This window comes from Armigeres subalbatus, chromosome 2, assembly GCF_024139115.2.
Source record: "Armigeres subalbatus isolate Guangzhou_Male chromosome 2, GZ_Asu_2, whole genome shotgun sequence".
NCBI lineage: Eukaryota > Metazoa > Arthropoda > Insecta > Diptera > Culicidae > Armigeres > Armigeres subalbatus.
In genome coordinates this window covers 29105342-29123407 of record NC_085140.1, presented here as the reverse complement: position 1 = coordinate 29123407, position 18066 = coordinate 29105342, and the positions used below count along the sequence as shown (strand labels likewise).

The 18066-nt window shown below is 42.4% G+C and overlaps 2 protein-coding genes across 8 annotated transcripts in view; one reads left to right on the top strand and one right to left on the bottom strand.

The window, feature by feature from the left end:
* LOC134218395 (protein hobbit) overlaps positions 1 to 18066 on the top strand; it is a 153723-nt gene that overhangs the window by 15150 nt on the left and 120507 nt on the right. Inside the window, exon 6 of one of the 2 annotated variants that reach the window (XM_062697339.1) lies at positions 4108 to 4169. In XM_062697339.1, the coding sequence (XP_062553323.1) occupies positions 4108 to 4158 (51 nt within the window). In that variant the 3' untranslated portion in view covers positions 4159 to 4169. Of the gene's footprint in view, positions 1 to 4107; positions 4556 to 18066 lie in introns of those variants that run through there. The other variant, XM_062697338.1, reaches the window with a different exon arrangement.
* The window catches only part of LOC134218394 (obscurin), a 189780-nt gene continuing 181098 nt past the window's right edge, over positions 9385 to 18066 (bottom strand). For all 6 annotated transcript variants that reach the window (XM_062697331.1, XM_062697333.1, XM_062697332.1 and 3 more), the window contains 8 exons: positions 16478 to 16689; positions 16278 to 16417; positions 13818 to 16216; positions 12332 to 13753; positions 10840 to 12271; positions 10533 to 10758; positions 10367 to 10472; positions 9385 to 10306 (listed from right to left, as the gene is read on the bottom strand). In XM_062697331.1, the coding sequence (XP_062553315.1) occupies positions 10169 to 10306; positions 10367 to 10472; positions 10533 to 10758; positions 10840 to 12271; positions 12332 to 13753; positions 13818 to 16216; positions 16278 to 16417; positions 16478 to 16689 (6075 nt within the window). In that variant the 3' untranslated portion in view covers positions 9385 to 10168. The remainder of the gene's footprint in view (positions 10307 to 10366; positions 10473 to 10532; positions 10759 to 10839; positions 12272 to 12331; positions 13754 to 13817; positions 16217 to 16277; positions 16418 to 16477; positions 16690 to 18066) is intronic.

The window sequence follows — 18066 nt, the reverse complement described above, 5'->3', positions numbered from 1 at the left end:
ACAAGTCCCATTTCAAGGAATCATCATCACTATTCGATACGACGTTACACAAGCGACACTACGAGAAGAACGAGACGACGCAGAGCAGAGGAGAAGAAGTGCAAATAGCTTGCAATTCCCGACTACGACAGCAGCGAAGCGATCGCAGCTGAGCCGACACACCGATGATGGCCAATGCGCTTGGCATCCAACGACAACCTACCTACGTCTCGATAACAGGGATGACCGATCTTCGAACGACAGCTCATCATAGGACATCCTTAGAAATTCGTTCTCGTTGCAGCGATTTTCGTACCAAACTGGAATGCTTGATCACCAAGCAGGTGACTGGAACCTTCTCGAAACATCGACGTCACGAGGTGGAACATTCCCAGCTACATCCAACTTGCTGATCCATCATTTTTCCGACCTGGTGGCATCGACATGCTGATTGAAGGAGAGATCTTCTTTAAGCTCATGAAGCCGAACCTCATCACAATCGACGATAGACTTATTGAGTTACGAGAATCTCAACTTGGTTGGCTGGTTGCCGGTGCAATCCAGTCAGACACGCCAACGATATTCGTTTCGGCCAAGTGACATCGATCCAAAATGTTGGAGATTGGATGCACAAATTTTGGGAAATCGAGGAAGTTCCCAGTCTTCTTCTTCATTGGCATTACATCCCCCACTGGGACATTGCCGCCTCGCAGCTTAGTGTTCAATTAGCACTTCTACAGTTATTAACTGCGAGGTTTCTAAGCCAAGTTACCATTTCTGCATTCGTATATCATGAGGCTAACACGATGATACGTTTATGCCCAGGGAAGTCGAGACGATTTCCTATCCGAAAATGTCTAGATCGGCACCGGGAATCGAACCCAGCCACCCTCAGCATGGCCTTGCTTTGTAGCCGCGCGTCTTACCGCACGGCTAAGGAGAACCCTCGTTCCCAGTGCATCATCGAATTTAACCGACGAACAACGATGCGAGGAACACTTTGCAGCAACGCACTTCCGAGACAATGATGGGAGATTTGTTGTCAGACTTCCCTTGAAGGAGAACGCCCATCAACTTGAAAGCTGTAGATCGCTAGCATTAAATGCTTACATGCTTGAAAATCGACTTCAACGCAACCCTGAACTAAGGACGCAGTACGTGGATTTCATTCGTGAGTACCAGGATCTCGGCTACTGCCGATAAGTCAACGAAGCGAACGACGATCCGAAGCGACCAGGATACTACATGCCACCAAATGCAGAGTTGTTTTCGATGCCAGCGCAAAAGTATCCGAATCCAGCTTATCATTGAACGACGTACTACTGGTGGGACCGGTGGTACAAAGCGAACTGTATGCCATAATGCTACGATTCCGGACGTATAGGTTTGTGTTCACGGCGGATATAGCAAAAATGTACCGTCAAATTCGATTGCATCCCGACGACACCCATTACCTAAGGATATTCTGGAGAGAATTCCCGAGCGAACGTTTGAAGGTCCTAGAATTGACAACCGTCACTTATGGCACCGCAGAGGAGGATGGCACCGCATCTGCACCCTACCATGCTACCAAGAGTTTAGTTCAACTCGCCGATGACGAAGGAAAGGAGTTTCCTGTAGCAGCCGAAATAATCAAAAACGACTGCTGTGTGGACGAAATTTTGTCTGGTGCCAACAACTCGAAGCTCAACGACAACTGACGACGATGTTGGGAAAGGCAGGATTCCCAATCCACAAGTGGTGTTCCAATTCCGATAAGTTTTTAGAAACCATCCCGAATCAAGACCGACAAACACGAAAGCCATTGGAAGACTGCGACATCAATCAAGCCATCAAAGTCCTTGGCCTTCTATGGGACCCAACATCCGACGAGCTCCTCCTGGCTGGAGACATACATCCAGTCATACACAGCAACCGACCGTGGACGAAGCGAAGAATTTACTCCGAAGTAGCAAAACTCTTCGACCCGTTAGGATTATTTTCGCCAGCCATCGTTCTTGCCAAATTGCTAGTTCAGCAACTTTGGCGCAACAAGCAAGATTGGGATAATCCTGTAGACGACATCATCAGCCAACAATGGATTGAGTTACGACAATCGTTACATTTGCTGAAAAAGTTTTCTATTCCTCGCCGAGCAAGCATCGATGGTGCAGTGCAGTGCGAGCTGGACCTCTCTGCCCGATTTACAGCGACAACATCTTGCGTAAATGTTGATACTCACGATACACATCGAGCAGCTTCACGTCGGACCTGGAGGACTATTGGCAACAATTCGACAGCAGTTCTGATTAACAAATGCCAGATCCACGATACGCAAAGTTGCCTGGTCATGCATAACATGCTTCCGAACGAAACCATCCGACGTCACTCAACTAATGGGAGAATTGCCAAAACAACGATTTTGTCCTTCGCCTCCATTCAGCATCACTGGCATCGATTATGCCGGCCCTATGTTTAGTGAAGCAGGGATCGTACCGACCAAAACAGATTAAGGCATACATTACAGTTTTTGTGTGTCTAGCGAAGAAGGCCATCCATCTAGAGTTGGTAACTGACCGGACTACCAACGCGTTCATCGCAGCGCTTCGACGATTCATCGGCCAATATGGATCACCGTCTGAAATCCATTCGGACAACGGAACTAATTTCCAAGGCGCAAAAAACGAGCTACATCAACTGTACGAGCTATTCCGTCATTGGACTGACATCGACCGTATCATCCAGTATTGCCAGATAAAGGAAATCGAATGGCACTTCATCCCACCTGGAGCTCCAGAGTTCGGCGGCTTATGGGAAGCTGCCGTAAAATCGACGAAGACTCATCTGAAACGAACTTGTTGCGTACTTTTGAGGAGATGAGTACTGTATTGCGCGAGATCGAAGCAGTGTTAAATTTTCGCCCACTGTTTGCAGTTTCGAACGACCCGACAGACCCGGAGGTGATCACGCCAGCTCACTTCTTGACTGGTCGTCCCATTAATGCGATACCACAACCATCGATCCACGACGCAAATATCAACCGACTATCTCGCTGGCAGCATTGTGAGCTCATGCGAGAACACTTCTGGCGAGCTTGGTCCAGAGCAAGATGAATACACCACTGACTGTGTATTCATCTTGGTCCAGAGAGTACCTGACAAGCCTACAACCACGCAAGAAGAATTGTAGGCTTGTCAAGAAGCCACACATGTTATACCGTTCACCTTTTTAACGGTTGATTTATTGTTTTGTAGGTGGTCAACCGGCCACCGATGGCGCTTCCATTGATTTTACTTGTGTTTGACGTTTGCGCACTACCGTCATCTGGTAGCCGCTTGGCCATACTCAGTGATTATAGCATTGGGCAGCAATGTTTCCGTGACGATGATTTTGATTGCATTTTGTTCTAAGTGAGACGTCTGTTTCTCTGTGGTACAGTTGTTATTGAAACACAATCGACTTTTTGGAGTGAATTTTTTTACCAAATTTTTGTATGGGTGATTATTTAACGAAGGATCAAGTTTCCCCATATTGAGGCAACAACTTTAAATCCAATGATCCTAAAATTGTGATGTAATATTAAAATTTTTGTCAGTACAGATCATTCAGTATATTTATGGCTTTGTACTGTGTAAACTTGTTAGCTTTTGGTCATTGTTTGAAAGGAGAAGATGTTCCACTTTTGCGTGGCCACTAAAACAAATATTTGGAAAGGTCAAAACACACAAACTCCTCTCCTACAGAATAAATACAATTGTCAATCCAAAAAATAACTCACAACATAACAATCATTTGTCTAAAGGATCTATACTAAAAAAAATATGCTAGAATAGAACAAAACTACTTTGGTTCTACTACTCGGTTCTCATCTTATGACGGAGATTGAAGACAAGCTTACGGGTTGGAGTAGAATTACGTCATCATTTCGTAAAATATGGAAGAATGCCGTGATACCACAAAGCTGCTTTATGTTTAATATGCACTTTAGTTTTTACTGTGTTGAAGTTGATGTAAAATTATAAAAAAAACACATTAAAAAGTTATAAAAAACTTTAGTTTTTTAAATAATATTAGAAATATTTTATGTTTTTTTTTTGCAATTCGAGACAGCTGCTAAATCGCTCATATTATACGTTTATCTAATTTCAGCCGGAAAATAAAAGTCTGCGTCGAGGGGTTTTCAAGTTCGCCAAACCGTAGAATTGTCACAAGTAAGTATTTTTTACAGCAGAATTTTGGAGGTGGGTTAATGTGGTGTTTGATTCTGAAAGATTACGTTATTAATTAAATGTTGAGAAAAACAAAACAAAAATTCATCATGCAAAACTCTAGTCTCAACGAAGCTTGAATAAGTAGAATTAGAAGCAGTACAGGTGATTAGCTCTCAACAGGTAGATTTGAATATTCTTTCGGAAAAGTATTACGATTTGTTTTGGTTTTGCCTAGGAAACGGTACATTTTTATTGCTATTTATAATCAAGCATTCTTATAATGTTTTCGAATGTATCTTCACATTGATGTCGTTTAATTGTTATTGTTTTTTATTGTTTTACGTACAGACTTAGCTTTTATATTTATTGACTATGTGGCAATGTAATTTCAATTAGATAACACTCTTTATCATTCACTGAAACGTATTCGAAATTCCTTCATTCTCGGGGATTTAATGCAAACAAGTATCCTAAACATACATTTTCTGGGAATTTTAACATTAATTTGGACATTAATTTACATTAATTTACAATGTTATGGAAACTCATATGTGAATATGTACGTTATGTGGAAGATATTGATTTGAAAATGTATTGGAGGCAACCACTTTCCCTTCTCACTCACGCTCTTCTAATGTGAACTTGTACTGCCGCTAACCGCAAGTCGGGCACATCTGTATATGGGCCTCCATATACAGATGTGCTTGACTTTCTGATTGTAACAATCTCTATTACACATGTGGTAGTGTTGGCTTGAGAAATGGATTGCGAGTGATTTGACTAAACGTCCAATTTGGGAATCTCGAGCTCGTTCAGTAGCCGCTAGGTTGCGAAGGCCGACGGAGGTCCTTCGTAGCTTAGTTGGTTAAAGCACCAGTCTAGCGTACTGTAGGGTCATGGGTTCGAGTCCCATCGAAGGGAAAGTGGTTACCTCCAATACATTTTCCAAATCAATATCTTCCACATAACGTACATATTCAAATATGAGTTTCCATAACATTTTTAAAGGTTTGTCCTTCCTTTTACAAATTTACCACCCAAATTTATTTCGTAAAAGTAAGGTTTTTTTTGGACCGCCAAGTTCAATTTTGCTATTTTTTTAATGACTCCTCCATATCCAAAAAAGCATTCAAAATAAAAATTGTGGAATTGACAGTATTTTTTTTACAATGTTCTGAAAACTCATATGTGAATATGTACATTGTACATTATGTGAAAGATTATGATTTGAAAAATGTATTGGAGGTAACCACTTTCCCTTCGATGGGACTCGAACCCACGGCCCTCAGTACGCTCGACTGGTGCTTTAACCAACTAAGCTTCTAAGGACCTCCGTCGGCCTTTTCGCAATTTAGCGGCTATTAAATGAGCCCGAGATTCCCAAATTAAACGCATAGTCAAATCACTAATAATCCATTTGTCAAGCCAACCCTTCTACATGTGTATACTGCCGCGATTCGCATAAGAGTCCCATGTCGATTTTTGAAGATTTGGATTTTCTGCCAGATATAAGCTTAAAACGACCTAATCTTTAAGAAAAACTGATAAAATAATAGGCTTTGTTCTTGAAATTTGAAAATCAAAACCCACTTGTGTTGTCCCATCTTGCTATTTATTCGCATAACATTCACATCCCAGACTTTGATACACTTTTGCACATAAAATAAATATAATTATGATCCATTTAATAGTTTCATAACAATGAATACAGATAAAGAATATTATGCCAAATTTTCAGAAAGATTGCTGGTTTTTTCGATTTATTAGATTTTTTACACGGCCGTGCAAAAAAAATCCCATACAAAATTTTTGCAAAGTTGCTCCATTTTGCATGATTCGTCGAGAAATCATAGAACTTTTTTTACACGGATTTTCAAATTTTGAACTGAAAACTTTTTTTTACACGGAACACATCCCCCGTGTAAAAAAAGAATCGGGTGTATCTTCTTTAAAGAAATTTGATTTACGATTTCCCTTACGTACGTAAGTTTATAACGAATGTGAGCATGTTACCAGTAAGTGGAGCTCTTTTTCTGTCCCGTTGTTCATGATCTCTCCGAGAAATAGATGCCAGTTCCGAAACCGCGTGCTGTCGATAGTCGATAGTTTTGTGGGCTCCCGCAGCCCATTCTTGATGTAAAGAAAAATGATCTTTCCGCCTATCGGATTTTTTTCTGCATCGTGTCTTCGATTCCATCTCAACGATTGATAAAATTCAAGCATTCGTGTGGTGGGATTAAAATTTAGATAGATCTGAGTAGCAGTGTATATATTGAATATAGATTGAGGAATGTCAGGGCATCAGCGATGATTTTTTGATCTCTCTTTGCAATGCCTTGATACCCAATCTTTTATGTCCTTGTAGTTCCTTGTAAGTTGTAAGCTATGTACTTATTCGCCACCAAAACTCTGAAGACGGCTGGTTTTGTGTATATTTTGAGTTTCACATCCCACATCTTCGTGGATGACGTAATGTTAGAGGTAACAGGAGACACTCTCAGCGAAGTCGAACTGAAGACTTCATACGCGATTGGCAGAGTAGAGGAATGGCTCAACTCGAGGCGGCTGTCCCTTGCACATCACAAGACGGAAGTCGTGGTGGTGCATAACCGCCATGGGTTGCAGCAAGCGAGGATAAGAGTAGGGACCTGCACAGTTAACTCCGTGAGGTCTCTTAAGCATCTGGGCGTGATGATCGACGATAAGCTCAATTTCACGAGCCACGTCGATTATGCATGCCAGCGGGCTTCATTGGCGATAAAATAATGATGTCGATAAATCGAATGATGTCCAACAGATCAGCGGTGCATAGTCAGGTGCGTAGGTTGATAGCGGATGTAGCATTGTCTATCATCCGCTATGACGTACCAGCATGCCGTAGCACTAAATGCCGAGTACCTACAATGTAAGGAACTTATCAGAGTACACCGGCTGATGTGCCTACAGGGGCAATAGATCCCATGATGTTTTGCTTAATTGCGGGCCGGGGTAAGGACTGGCAAAAGGGTTTTGGTTTTAGTGGGTCGGGTAAAAGTTACAGGGCATACCCATTCCCACATTACATAAGTCAGAGGCGCGGCCACGTTCTTAGACGTGGGTAGGACAAAAACTGGATTATCAATTCTGTAGAATACTTTTATGGAATTTCAGCGACTTTCCGGAGATACTCTCGGATTTCAAGAGTTTTTTCGTACATATTTAGATAAGTTATAAAACTCCCTATGACTATTAGGACAATTATTGCATTCCCACTGTTTATCGAAAATTTCTAAAAGCATGTTTTCAACTATTTTCACAAATTTCCCGTAGTGATTATGGATTCCTGTAAATTTTATGAAATATTGGATGATTTCAAGCAATTATCACTAACTTCTAGGAATTCCAACCTTTAGAAATTTCACTATGGTCTACCAGTAAAGCTTATGATCGTCCAAGAATATTTAAGGGCGTTCAGTACTTTTTACGGGTTTTCAGAAATCTCAGGAACAATGTTACTCCAAATTTCAGCTTTTTTTCCTATCCTCTCAAATTTCTTGCAAACGTGCATATATTTGTGATTCCTACAGATTCCAATGAACTTCTCATAGGCCTGCTACCGACATCCGGATGTACTACAATAATCATAAACTGCTTCATATTAGCATATTTCTGCTATTGTTCTCTCAAATCCTTGTCTAGTTTCTCAACTTTTGGAGATGAGCTCAGCAGTCTAGTGACTACCGCTTCTGCCTTATAGACAGAAGGTCCGGCATAGACTACATAACTTTTCAAAGTGAATCCTTGATCTATTTTTCTGTTCATCTACCTAACCGAGTTAACGAAATATCCTTTAAGTGGTATTGTAATGATGCAGAGGTTTTCTCGGTCAACAATAACAACAATAACTACACTAATTAAAATTGACACATTTTTTTTTGGCAAAAATCTAAAGAAATTTACAAATAAATTTGATGTGTGCGTTAGTAACCACCCGCTATAAGAGCATTTACATAAAGGTTATTAGTTAATAAGGGTTATGTGTGTCTCCACATATATGCTATGCGAATTCACATAGCCGTTATAAGGGAAATGCTATAGTCAGAATTTATGATTGAACATGATTGGATTTTTGTCAGTGACACACTAACATTCCTCTCCTTTCCCTACTGATAACTGGAGCCGTATGTAGTAAATAGCAAACTTTATTCATTTGGATCGTAGCGCAATATACACCAGCTCTAACCAGTCACAGAGAAGCAACCATTGACAAGTACAGTCAGTCTTAGCTAAGTTAAGTTACGCTATATCTTTGTTTAGATATTCAGTTTTTGATTAATTCACAATCAGCCTGTTCATTCTTATAAAATTTCAGAAATTGGCTGAGCCTTCCTGAACTAGCAGAAATAATTACGTACTTCCAGAAATGTTTAAGCAATTTTATGGAAGAGCAGATGCTGTTAAAAACTTTAAGACTTCTTGGAGAATCTCAATACATCATTAAGTACTTTTTGAATTCCTCCAAGACTCTGAGAAGCCTTTCGGAATATATTTCTCTTTTACAATCTCTGGAAACCTTCACGATTGTCAGTTTAACCTCTGATAAACTTTCAAACCTCTGATTATAGATCTGGAAATGGAAACAGTATTGATAGTATTAGATCTTTTAGTTATCCATATGGTATGTTCTTATCATAATCATGGGTAGGACAATGCTTCGACTGTCCTACCCAGGTATTTCCATGCGTAGGACATGTCCTACTTGTCCCACCCACTCCCGGCGCCACTGATAAGTCAACCTGGAGATTTGGTTTCTAGCTCGGCTTGGAGTATGGATTGGGATTCTGTCCAATCGGCTTTCTTCTTCTTCTTCTTCAATTACTCTACATTCCAAAAGGAACTTGCCCTGTTTTACAAACTTAACAATCTATTAGCATTTCCTCAGTTATGAATTTAAAGCTTTTCTATGCCCGCCATTGCATGAGTATGAAGATCCTAGACGCCATGGGATTAAAGTTACTACTTTAGGTAGGCCTCATCGAGGGTCAGCGGATCGTAGTAAGATGTTGCCGTTGGTTGAGTTGTGGGTGTTTATTAATCCTGATTTTAGTTTAGGCTTGGATTCTCACCCTAAGTACATACAAAGCACTTCGGTTTTCTTTGAAGGTACCGATGATTGATTGGTTAAGCTGTGTGAATGTTAAGGAATGTAATATTATAATTGAAAAAACAAAAACAATTTTGCTCAACTAGCTATTTATTTAATCAAGATTTTCACTAGAGGAGGATGATATAATAACAAAAAAAAAATGAAATTATCATTTGGCCCTACAATTTTTTTTAAAGCTTTGCTATTCATTAAGTTATTTTAAGTCAAATTAATAATGATATAATTTTTTACACGTTTTGTTTTCCAAAATACGTGGATTTTTCTCCTATCAATATTCCGGTTAAAAGCTTTCTTACCATGTGTGTAACTAAATTTATACAGTTCTCGTATGAGTATGTTTCTTCTTTGTTTCATTTCCTCTAGTTGACCAAATGGTGGCGGTTCATGGGTAATATATGCAAACACTACTAGTGTAGGGAACCAGATGGATACATATATGGGTCCGAGTCAGTTTCTTCAGGGATGTGTAACGTATTTGTGTGACTATAGATTCGGTTAAAAGTTCATATAAAAATGGTTCCCTGACTCGGATATCACATATATAAATATATAAATAGTTTCCTGCGCCGTACTAGTAGTCGTTGTAATAATCGTTGTTTGCTTCATAACCTAAATCCTATCCTTATTCGTTAAAAGAAAAATAAACTCAAGTTGCTATAAAAATAAAAAATCGATTATGTACAGAAGTATGCGTAAATTTCTTGCTCTAAAGGGTGAGGGACAATAGATAGAAATACAAGAAGAGCTTCAAACTCTGACAAATAAATAAATAAATAGTTGTAGAATTTCAAATCGATGAAAATAACTATTCAAAGTTTTTTTTTATAGCTAGACGAAGTAGATAGTGATGGTTCTAGAAATTGGTCAACAGTTCCTCCTGGATGCTGTTGGATCTGAGCAACTGACGAGGGGATTGGCCACCTAGGCTGGAGATGGTCTCCGACTTGGTGGCCTCGTTCGTTTTCATCGTGTGATAGTGTTCGGAGAAGTCCTGAAAAGATTTTTTTGTTAGCAGAGAAACGCTTGTAAAGATAAGATTGTTTAAGCGCACCTTCAGTCGGCTTCCGGGGAATATCGCGCGCTCGCGCTTCTTGATCATGAAGTCGGTATGAACGAGCCATCTGTGTTCGAAGCATTCCTCTACCGACGGACGTTTCCTAAGACAAAAAAAAATAATTCAATTTAAATCACCATAATATATAAATTAGTGTTCTTACGTTGGAGCGCGCTTGAAGATCAACATGAGGAACCGTGTAGCCTCCTGGGTAACTTCCTTGAAAAGATATTCAAACCTATAGCGCACGAATGTGATGTTTGCGCGGGTTTCTGCTTCGTCTCCGCCTCGGAACGGACTCGTTGCTGACAGAAATAGGTACGCCAAACATCCTACACTCCAGATGTCGGTCTGTGGGTACGCAGCCTCACCGTTGAGAACTTCAGGAGCTGTGTTTGAAATAAGAAAATTGAAAAGATATATTTATTTTAAGTTCTTTTCCTCCACTGGATTCCACCAGACAAACTTACAGGTAAAGTCTAGCCAGCTAAGACTTGGCACGGTCGAACCTAGTTTGGACACGAATTGTGCTGCACCGAAGTCGACCAGCTTGATCTGCACTTGTCGGACCGAAGACATTACAATATTGTCCGGTTGTAGATCTAAATGAGCAATTCCACGCCAGTGTAGATACTGCAGACCATCCAAAATCTGATTGACGATTGTCGCCACAATTTGTTCTGAGTACTCAGATCGGCTACTCAAATAAGTCAGCACATCGGCACCCTGCAGTTTTTCCATAACCAAGGCAGCGATCGATGTATTCTTCGGTTTGAAGGCAGCTAATAGACTAGCGATACGCTCGTGCCTGAGTGTTCGCAGCATTTCGAACTCACGCTCCGCTGCTTCTGCTATGCGTTCGTCGCCAAGTTCGAAAATTTTAGCCACAACAATCTTGTCGGTAGCTTTTTCTAGTCCCTTGACTACAATCGAGTGTCGACCTCGAGAGATCTCCGACATGAAGCTGTATTTCTCATTGTAGTTGCCTTCGACGGACCACTTCAGTGGAGTCTTCTCGTAGCTGTAGTCCAATCGACTCGAACGTTCTTCTGGTGCCACATGTTGACCAGATTCAGTTAGCTGTTGAAGTTGCTTCATAGCCCGGGTGATCTGAATCTTGGGAGCTCCAACCTCCAAAGTGTGAATAAGCTTCGTGGCGACACCACGGTCACTCCAGCCTACCCGATTGTAGGCAGCCAACCTGAATTGATAAGCAGTAGTCGGTGTCAAGCCATGGACCAAAAAGAATTCGTGGTCGATGTTGCTCGCCACGTCCACCCAATCAACCTTGCCATGTTGTTTGATTTCCAAGCTGTAGCAAATAACTTGGGAGTTACCGTCATGACGGGGCTGTCTCCACCGTAGCAATACTTCCGTATCACTGACAGCGACGGCATCTGGACAATCTGGGGCATCAGGAATAATGGCGATTACTACACGGCAACGAGAAGATGTCTTCGCAACCCGATTACTAGCAACAGCTTTGTAGATACCACAGTCGTTGTGCGAGGCTGGGTGGAACTGAATAACTGATCGCCCGTCAACATCATCTAAAACCTTGATGCGATTGCTGTCTGTCACTACCATGTCGTTGCGGAACCACGTAACGGATGGTTTTGGATCACCCACCGCGTAGCAAACAATTTGGTTAGGTTCGCCTTCACGAATGGCAATCGTTTGAGGCTTTTCACGGAAGAACGGAGGCTGGCCTTCTCGCTTTACTTCAATCATTGCTTCAGCCTCGGCATACGAACCAAGACGTGTACCGACTTCGGTACGCAAGCGGCGACTGATCGTTACGCTGTCGTCTGTTCCATAGCGACTGATGCGGCTTCTGCGTTCATCATCGATTTCTTCATCCATAATATCGGTAAAACGACGTCGTTCACGAATGATGGGTAACTGAAAAATCGCAAAAAATATTAGCTTTATCAATTTATGTTTAACAACCGTCGTACTTACGCTTCCGTCGTAGTTGCTCTCGCTCAGCAAGCTTGGGGAACGATGCTTGGCGATCTTCATGTATTCACGCAAGCGACAAGGGAAAGTGGTGTCACGCAGCTGTAGCAGGTATGTGTCCGGTCCGTACTGGTAGTGACTTTCGGACTTGAAGGATGCCGTCTCATAATCTGGGTGGTTGTCCTTGGACACATATTCATCCCACTTCCTACGCTTGTGGGGGATGTCATCGACAGTCACTGGTGGTGGTGTGCCCTCGGGAGTGAAGATAATTCCAGATGGATAAATCATCTTCGAAGGATGATCGAAGCAGCTCATCAATGGACGGCGACGGTACCACGTGCGGCAGGAAGCGTTGGTGTACCAGTCTCTGTAGTGATAATAGTACCGGCGAAGACGATCCGTGCCAATCTGATATTCTTCAAAGGACCGTTTGTAGATAATGTCAAACCAAGAGTGATTCAGCGCTTCTTTGATGCTCATGCGGTGTTCATCTTCGTAGACCAGCAGTCTGGTAATGAAGTCACGGGCTTCAGCCGATATGAACTCCCAGACTGTGCCGACAAAGCTCCACTTGCCGTCACGGACCTTGGTGAGAGTTTCCCGATCGTTGCGACCCATGAAGGGACTAATACCTCCCAATAAGATGTAAGTGATGATACCGACACTCCACATGTCCTGCCCAAGACCAACGCCGCGACGATTGATAACTTCAGGAGCAACAAACTCCGGCATACCGTAGTCCAATGTGTACAGTTTATCATCCTCAATACGACGAGATAAACCAAAGTCACAAATTTTCAAGTTATCACTTCCCGGATAAGCGATGAGCAAATCCTTAATCGTCAAACCCATATGACCAATTCCTCGGGTATGCATGTGCTCCAGGCCCAGTAGAATTTGGTATACATAAATTGCAATTTGACGTTCGGTGTAATAGTCGTGCATCAAAAGATTGTCTCGAACCAACTCACCACCCGACGCAAGTTCAATAATCAGAGTCAACGACCTGTTGATGTCATACGCATCGTGCAGGCGAATCAATTTCCGGTGGTTCAAAACGTTCATTATGTCCACTTCGTTGAACATGAAAGGTCTCAAATCTGGACTGCCATACATAATCTTGGCGGCAAAGTTGCGTCCATTGGAACGTTCCGTAGCGTGATACGTGATGCCCTGCGTACCTCTTCCAATCTCATCTCCAATGTCGTAGTAGTCCTCGTAGACCTTGTTCCTAGCTCGGACATACGGCGTTCTATGATGGGCGTTGTATACGTAGTCCTCTTCGTTGTCTTCAACGTGAACCATAACTGACGAACTGACCGATCCTATAACGTTGCGCACACTGATGGAGTAGAGGCCCTCGTCCTTCTTGATCGCATCAGTGATGAGCAGAACCCATGTGTCTGGTTCGTAGAATATCATCTGGAAAAAAGATTCAAACTTTCATTAAAATCTATCACCCCATCACCACGAAAATGAATCATACCTTAAGGCGTGACGATTCGGTGATTGGTTGCCAGTCCTTGTACCATTTCACATCCGGGAAGGGTACGCCGGCTATCTTGGCTTCCACGCGACCCGAACGGCGACCCATAATGAATACCTCCTCCGGACGCTGCAGGAAACGTGGGAACTCTCCAAGCTCAAGGCAGACGCGTTGCCGTACGGAGCCGTACTCGTTGGTAGCAACGGCTTCGTACACGCCGACGTCCCGCTCGGACATGCGGTTAATGAACAACGTAGCCTGGCCGTTTCGGGTGTAACTGAAGCAATAACGACCGCCGGCTTCGATCTTCTGATCATTGAAGTAGTAGGTCATTGTTGGCTTCGGATAACCGTACACAAACCAGAACAGGCTGACATTGTGGTTCTTCGTGCCGTACTGTACGGGGTACTCCTGGCGGAGGAACTCCGGTGGGATACCAGTACGCTGGTCACGATGCGTGGGACGTTCTACGTCAAAATTGCGGGGGTAAAGCGGGGAAATGTCCGGACGGTAATCACGTCCCGGTCCAAGATATGGATAAAACACTGGAGGCGCGGACTCCAGTTTCTGTCTATATGTTTGGACATAGGGACTGGGTTCGCTGGCGCCGTATTTGTTCTCAACTCGGATGCGGAATTTGTAATCACGGAACGGTTCCAAGTTGCGCACTTCACACGAACAGCTTCTTATTCCAGAACGGTAGGTGTACCATTCGCCATCAGGAAGCTGCATCATTTCCATCTGGTAGGTTACTGGTTCACGTGGGACGGTTGTCATAGATGGCTTCCAGGATAAGGTCAATCGACGGTCGGACAGTTTCGATATGATCGGTCTGTCCATGAGAGGATACGGACTGGTATGCAGGAAGCTCTTTTCTTTACCCTTTCCATAGCGGCGTCTTGGGTAGGCATCCAGTGGTTCAAACCGCAGGTTCGCATGAGCCAACACCTCTGCCAAATTATTACTGATTTTGCAAGTATAGCGTCCAAGATCTTCCTCCTGAACGTCAGATATGATCAGACGTGCGAGGCCATTAATGTCAGCTTCGATGCGATACTTTTCGCTTGGGACTAGACGATGTCCATCACGGATCCACTCAACTGTTGGTAACGGGAATCCATCGACGCACGCCGTGAACTTGGCTTTCATTCCTTCAAGTACGGTCATATCTACTGGTTTCTTCATGAAGTAGGCAGGAGTTGGTTCATCTCCTTTCGTTAATTGAGAAACTACATCCAGCTTAGCTTCAACAGTGCTGGTTCCTTCGCGGTTAGTAGCAACGCAAGAATACAATCCAGTGTCGTGCTCGGCACATTCCTTAATGTAGAGACAACAGTGCTCGCCCTCGTATTTCATCCGGTAGCGGTCGTTCGGATAGATGGGAGTTTCGTTCTTGTACCACTGAACAGTTGGGCGAGGGGTACCAACGAGTTTTGCCGGGAACTTGGCTTCCAGCCCTGGCAGCTGCTGAACATCCGGGAAAGGATAAACGAAGTTCGGCTTCTGGAACATTTTACGGACGATTGCCGAAGCCTTGGTTTCAGTTTCTCCCAATGGATTAGCCATCAGACAAGCGTATTCTCCGGAGTCAGATACTTCGGCGGGAGTTATAGTGAGCCCGACCGTTTTGCCGTCACAAGTGACGGTAACTCGTCCGGTGGGCTGCAATGGTTCACCATCCTTAGTCCAGATAACTTCCGGCGCAGGGTTACCAAGGAAACGGGCCCTGAACGTCAGTTCCTTTCCTTCATCAGCGGTGATGTCTCGGATTCCTCCGAGGAAGCTTGGTGGCTCTTCTCCGGTAGATGTGTCAGTAACCGGAAGAATGGTCACTTTACCGATACAAGAAGTATCTCCGTTTTCATTGGAGGCAACTACCTGATATGCTCCACAGTCAGTTCCGATAGACTTTTCAACAGTAAGAGTAGAACATCCTTCTCCTTCCTCAGTGATTTTGAAACGCTCTCCGGTAATTTGAGTCTCATTGTGCAACCAATTTATGGAAGGAGCTGGGAAGCCAACGACCTTGACATTCAGTTTGATAGGATAGCCCTCGACGATGCTGATATCTTGTAACTCGTTGACGAATTGTGGTTTCTTCGCCTTCGGAATAACTTCGGTGATGGAAGCAGAAGTAGCTTTTCCTACGGCGTTGACTACTTCGCAAGTGTAGATTCCGGCGTCTTCAGGAGTAACGCGATCAATAATAAATCCAACGATACCATCGGGTTCGTTGATGAAGTTGATCGCTTTGGTTTGATGCACGGGAAGCCCATCCTTGAACCATCTAACCTCGGGCATTGGGAAGCCGGCAATTTTGGCTTCCATGTGCAGAGTTTCGCCAACAACAATCTTGTGATCTTGTAGAGGCCGGATGAACACCGGATAGCGTTGTTTGGCTGTAAATGTAAGATCATTATGCTTCTATATCAATTCTATGAAACTTGTAGAACAGCTTACGTGTGACTGCAACGGACGATTGCGTCGATACCTCACCGGTTTTGTTGGACAAAACCAATTTGTAACAGCCGCTGTCTCCTGGGTCAACCTTCTCGATTATCAACCTGCAACGTCCATCGTGGCCATGGGTGATCTTGATGCTGGAAAGCGATTTTAGTGATTTGTATTTCCCAAACTACTTAACTTCATATTTAACTTACTGCTCATTAGGTGTGATCTCGTTGCCATCCTTATACCAGGTCATCTTTGGCAGCGGGCTGCCGTCTACAATACATGCCAATTCCAGGCGGTCGTCCTCTTCCAAATCCATGCCCCTTTCAAGTCCCTTTCCGAACACGGGTTGCTCGTTTTTGACCAAAATCATAAACTTGGCTTCCGTCTCACCACCAATGCTCGAGGCCAAACATGAGTACTGAAATCAATAAGATTCAATGATGTCTCAAGGGGTTAGGGTCATTTGGACCAATGCCATTTGGTTATTTGCCAAAAGGGTCATTTGGCCGAACGCCATTTGGCGTTCCTTGTTTCCTTGAATAGCACAAATTTAGAAGTGAGTAGAGGATAGTAAAAAAGTGAGAAATAAGTACTGAGAAATGAGAAGTGAGTAATGATTAGTGAGCAGTAACAACTGAGAGATATGAGAAGTTGAAAATTAGTGTAAGTTAAATATGAGTGGAGGGGATTGAGATGCGTTAGGTGGAAAGTGAGAAGTAGAAAGTGATTAATGAGAAAAAACATAAACAAGAGTTGAGAAGTGAGAGATAATTGAGCGGTGAGAATCGAGAAGTGAGTGGTGTGAGATGAGACAGAGAATAGAAGAAAGAAGGAATGAGTGAAATAATATAAGGAAGCAGGACGAAAGATGATGGAAGAAAGATGAAGAAAGAAGGAAGAAAGAAGTAGGAAAAAGGAAAAAAACTCAAATGTGCAGCCCAATCGGGATGTACGCAAAGGTAACGTGGGACTACGTAGCCTCATGTAATGGATTTTATACGTAGTAGCAGAACGGAACCTGTATTGTTTAGGAACTGGCAGTGTTACGGTATGACAATTGTTTGCATCTCGGAGCTTTAAATCGATTTCTATATGTTTGAATTGAATTTACACATTTTCTATCCAAAAGCTGAAACATCAAGTGAAGTTTTCTCAAAAGATTCCGACTTTCAGTTTGTAGATATTGAAAATAATTCATTTTAGCAAACACTAGAACAGCTGCTGAAAAATAATTTGATTTTGAGTGGGTCCACTAAATTCACAAGTCACAAGTTTCATTACCCCAAAATATGACCCCATGCAAAATTTGAGCTCAATCGAACATTATTTAGGGGTGCCTAAATTTCATCAAAGTTTTGAAATTTTACTCATGAAAATTTTCCCAAGGGGAGACCAAAGGAAAAGTCGAAAACCGAATTTTTGTTTTTAATGCCAAATGACTTAAAAAATGCAAGAAACGTCGATACCTGATGTTATTAAAAAAAATGTTTTGAAAAAAATCAATTTTTTTCTCATAGAACATTTTGGGACTTTTTTCAGATGATGATAATTTTTTTCATCTTATTTTAACACCGGACGTTTTCGTTGCCAAAAATATCCCCCTATGCTAAATTTGTGTGAAATTGGACATGATTTAGGGGTGCTCAAAATTAATCAAAAAATCTTTTTTTTCACAAGGGGGAAATAATTTTTTTGTTTTTGTTTTTTGATGCCAAAGGACTCAAAATGCATGAAACTTTGAGAATTAAATTTTTGAAAAAAAATCGACTGTTTTGGCGAAATTTCGAAAATGGTG